General features: G+C 33.7%; 1 protein-coding gene across 1 annotated transcript; it reads right to left on the minus strand.

Annotated features, from left to right (window-relative positions):
• Nucleotides 1-573: 573 nt before the first annotated feature.
• LOC102619427 (UDP-glycosyltransferase 92A1-like) lies at nt 574-2,341 on the minus strand. Its single transcript, XM_006464964.4, has one exon. The coding sequence runs from the start codon at nt 2,244-2,246 to the stop codon at nt 723-725; it is 1,524 nt and encodes a 507-aa protein (XP_006465027.1). The 5' UTR covers nt 2,247-2,341; the 3' UTR covers nt 574-722.
• Nucleotides 2,342-4,567: the final 2,226 nt, after the last annotated feature.

Raw genomic sequence — 4,567 nt, forward strand, 5'->3', positions numbered from 1 at the left:
TTATAAATTTCCCATAATTAATATAGAAAATATAATCTTGTCATGTCATGTCACGTTGGGCTGTTGGCGTAACTGTACCCATTACCATAGTTTCAATTTGCATGCATGGATTCCGGATTCTGCTCCAGTGCATTAATGTCGCATTAATGTCGTTTACAATATAACAGTTGTCTTTCATTAGATTTTATTGTGTTTTTTAAATTTCATTTACTCAATTTCGTCTCTACAAATCACAACAAAAGATGGGAGTTTCATTGCGCTGATAGTCTGATTAAACTGTGTGTATATGCTTATTGTTTACCCTTTCGCCAATCGGGTAAAATAGATGTCAACAAATGATGTCAATATATCACGAGGTTAATGTCTATTAATATAATTAATTGAATAATTAATTATGTTATGACCGTGTCAGAAAATTTGGATATAAACCCGACACGGTGGTTAGCCAGGCTGACACAAACACGACTCAAACCATTCTAACCCATTTTTTCGGTGTCATAACGTAATTGGTCTCAAAAACTTTCTATTAATGAATATTGAATGCCTATAATAATAATGCACAGAAAAAGCAGATGAAATTGGAAACTCCTGAAATGATCAAATTGTTCGAAAAAGAAGGTAACGCACGCAAACAACTGATAAGACTTTGCACATTGCAACTCCAAATACAATTATTAAGTTAGGGGAAGACTTATTACCTCAATTGTCTGCAATGTGGGATATTACACCGATTGATCTTGTCTTCTTAACAAAATGGACCTAACAAAATCATCCAATCCTTTTAAAGAGGATCCTCTGTCTTCTCCATCCTCTATCATTGATCCCCTTATTTGCCTTCCAATTTTTTCAGCTTTCTCCTTCATTTCTTGCCCCTTCCCTGCCTTGTCCATCACCATTTCTATCACATTTTCCACCTCGTGTCCTACAATCGTACTTTGAACTCCTCTTGTCAACTCTACAGCCACCCCCATTTCCTCAACAAGCATCTTTGAATTATAAGCCTGCTCTGCTGCCATTGGCCAACCAATCACTGGCACTCCTTGGCTTAAACTTTCTATCACTGAATTCCAGCCACAGTGGCTCAAGAATGCTCCTGTTGATTTGTGTGACAAAATCTCCAACTGGGGTGCCCAGTTTCTCACCAACAAACCTTGTTTAACTTCTTTGATTCTTTCTTCAAATCCCTCAGGCAACCATTCTGATCTAAATTCACCTCTCAAGTCAAAACCAATAGGCGGCCTAATGACCCAGATGAAAGATTTAGCACTTGCTTCCAAACCAATGGCCAGTGCCATCATTTGGGATGAACTTATTGTGTTTTGTGAACCAAATGAAATGTAAAGAACAGAGCCAGGATCGCGTAAATCAAGCCATTCAATGATCTCCTCAGGATTTACTCCAGGTTTTTTCCCTGAATGTTGATTGTAAATTGAAGAACCTGAAGGTGCTGATGAGGACGATTTCTTGAGATAAGATTGAGGAAGCAGAGGTCCAATAGCCCAAACAGGAAGCTTTGTGTAGTTTCTAAGCCATTGCAATGCTCCAGGTTCAATCTCTTCAGCAGTATTACACAACATCCCATAAGACTTCAATGACTGTGATATCTGTGGCTGCATAAACTTAGACCAATCATCAGTACCATCAGCCATTCTCAAATACTTATGCAACTGAGTGATATGAAAATGGCATCTTTCAGGAAACCCTGGCAGGGTAAACTCATCAGAGTTTGTTTTCCTGTGAGGAAGATTAAGCCACAAAGATATATAAGCTAAGGTGCCATAACCTCCACCAGTAGAAAAAGTAACATTAGTAGTACCTGCACTTTTTGCAACATCCACAGCCCATCCAAAGAAAATATCTGTTATTATACAAATTGGAGGCTTGCCTTCTTTCTCTTTGATGCCCATTAAAAGATTGTATAATGGGGTCTTGAGGCTTTGTGATGAAGCAAAAAAATTGATGATTAGGTCGAAAGACAAGTTCTCGGTGTTTTCAGTGTTCGGTGGCAAGCCATGGTCAGAGCTACAGAAAGGGAGCTCAACAAGATTGATGTTGAATTTTTCTGAGGAATTGGGATTATTACAGGAAATGGTATTTTGAAGGTATTGGATATTGAGAGGAGTATTGGCAATGGTTATTTTGAAGCCAGTGCTTTGGTGGATTTGCCTTGCTAGAGCTAAGAATGGTATGAGATGGCCATGAGCCATAAATGGTAGCATCACTATGTGCTCGTTTTCGCTGCCCATTTCGAGTGCTTTGTTTCAATTTTTGCTCAGAATTACTGAGTATGTTTGGAGACTGAAGAGAATAAAATTGGAATTAGAATTATTATTCTGCTTGAAACGGATCTTCAGGCGACTAATTTAAGAAAATGCTGGCGGCACCGAACATTTAGTTTTTTGGTGTAACACGTGGCCAATTCAATCATTCCAACGAACGTGACTACGTGGAGTCACATGGTTCACAAGAACCGAGTCATACAGACCTGCGGTCTTCATGTGAACAACTTCAGAAAATGATAATCACAAACAAACAAAAGAATGTTACTTTTCTAAAAGTTTTCTTTTCTAAAATATTCAACCCGGGTCCACTTATAACTCAGCCGCTGCACGTCATATAGCCGTTTTTTTTAAAAAAAAAAATTATTGCGAAAGCAATCCAAGGCTTCTATAATTTTAGGCGAAACCGGCCACCGGACGAAAGAATTCGACGTGGGAACTGGCAAATATCAAGAGTAATTATCACATAGTTACCCAATTTTAACTAAGGGTCAGTTTGGTAATGCTGCAGTTTTTAAAATAATTAATGTTAGTTGTGCTGTAAAAATAATTAGTTGTGAAGAAAATCAGTTAAGTGTTTGGTAAATTTTATTTTCAAAAGTACTGTAAATTTTTAAAGCAGTTATGGGTGTTTGGTAAATCTTATTGTTAAACTGCTGTAAAAAAAATAAATGACTAAAATATACATAATGTAAGATGAAATTTACTTATACATATAAAAATGTACACGTACAACAAATATTATAATAAAATTACATTGAATATGCATGAAAAAGGTGATAAATCACTTACTGTTATTGAATATGGTGATGGAACACGTACTTGATCTTGCTTTGTTGCACTAGATAAGTTTTGATAGAACACAAAATATGAAGAAATAGGGTAAACGAAAGGCGTGGGTTAATTACAATAAAAAATTATTAAAATATTGATTTTGTTTTCAATTTAAATAAGGATAATTTCGGGTTTAAGTAATAATTGTAAGGATATTTATGAAATTATATTAAATGATCAAATTGATTCTCAAAATCAGAATCTAAAAGTTACTCCTTCCCTGCTTTTCAAAATTAGCTGTAGGAGGAGTTGATTTTGGCAAAAGTGATTTTGATTTTTTTTACCAAACACCAAAATTAACTTTTAGATTTTTAAAATCACTTTTAACCCTCCCAAAAGCAATCCCAAACGGGGCCTAAATATCAAAATTATTTGGGACAACCTACTTTTAACGTGCGAATGAAATACGTTGCTGATGACAAAAGTAGGTTGACTTTTGATAAATTGTCTTAGTAAGATTGTTGTGAGCTTAAAAAGCAGAGTTTATGCATTTGATAAATTTTATTATGAAAGTGATGTTTATATTATATGACGTCTAAAATAAATATATATTTAAATTGTCTTCATTTTGTATATATTAAGGTTTATGAAAAAATAAGATATAATTGTCCTTTCGTCAAAATAGTAAGGTTATAATAACTAATAAGAATTTTAAATGTGTAGGTATTTTTAATAAGTTGCTTATAAAAAGTAACTCATTATCTGCTTTTAAAAACTGTATCAAAATAGAAAAACTTATAAAATAAGTAGTTTTTTAAAAATTTACCAAACACCATTTGTTGTCAAAACTTATGAAATAAGCGGCTTACAACATTTTAACCACACCATGAAAAATTTAAACATATATTTATTATTTTATCAAATTTTTTATTTAAAAGTCATATCTAAACGTATAAACTTTTATTTTTAAAACTACAGTTTTTTTTTTTTTAAGTAGCTGCAGCCTAGAAAAAATAATTCCTCCATACCAAACAAATTTCAATGAGACTAGAAACTGAAATTTCTCCAAATCTCAAGCCCATCAGACCATCAGGAGGCGGCATAGGCCCAGCAAAGTAACCCCGCTTTGCTTCATACCATGGCTGTGCTCGAGAAAACGAGGAAGCAAATGAACTAAGTAATTTTTTTTTCCTCCTTTAGTCTATAGAGATGAATTGGAGCTCAGTGATTTGTGAAGATATCCAAAAATTAAAATAATAATAATAATAATAAGTAAAACGACAAGAGTTATGTTTGTCCCAATATTTGAAGCTCTAGATTAACACAATTTGCTTTGGAACATCAAAGTTATTCAATTTGTCTAGAAAATATTCATCATCATCTATTGAGTACTATGAACTAATTTCTTTTATAACTACAAAAGTAAAGTGTATATATATATATATATATATATAAGGACATGTACACCTCTAAGATTTGGGGCAATAGTCATTTAGACCCCAAAATTTAAAATA

This window comes from Citrus sinensis, chromosome 7, assembly GCF_022201045.2.
Source record: "Citrus sinensis cultivar Valencia sweet orange chromosome 7, DVS_A1.0, whole genome shotgun sequence".
Lineage (NCBI taxonomy): Eukaryota > Viridiplantae > Streptophyta > Magnoliopsida > Sapindales > Rutaceae > Citrus > Citrus sinensis.

Bases quoted from the DNA above. Each gene is read 5' to 3' on its own strand.
- LOC102619427 (XM_006464964.4), bottom strand. From the start codon at position 2,246: ATGGGCAGCGAAAACGAGCACATAGTGATGCTACCATTTATGGCTCAT.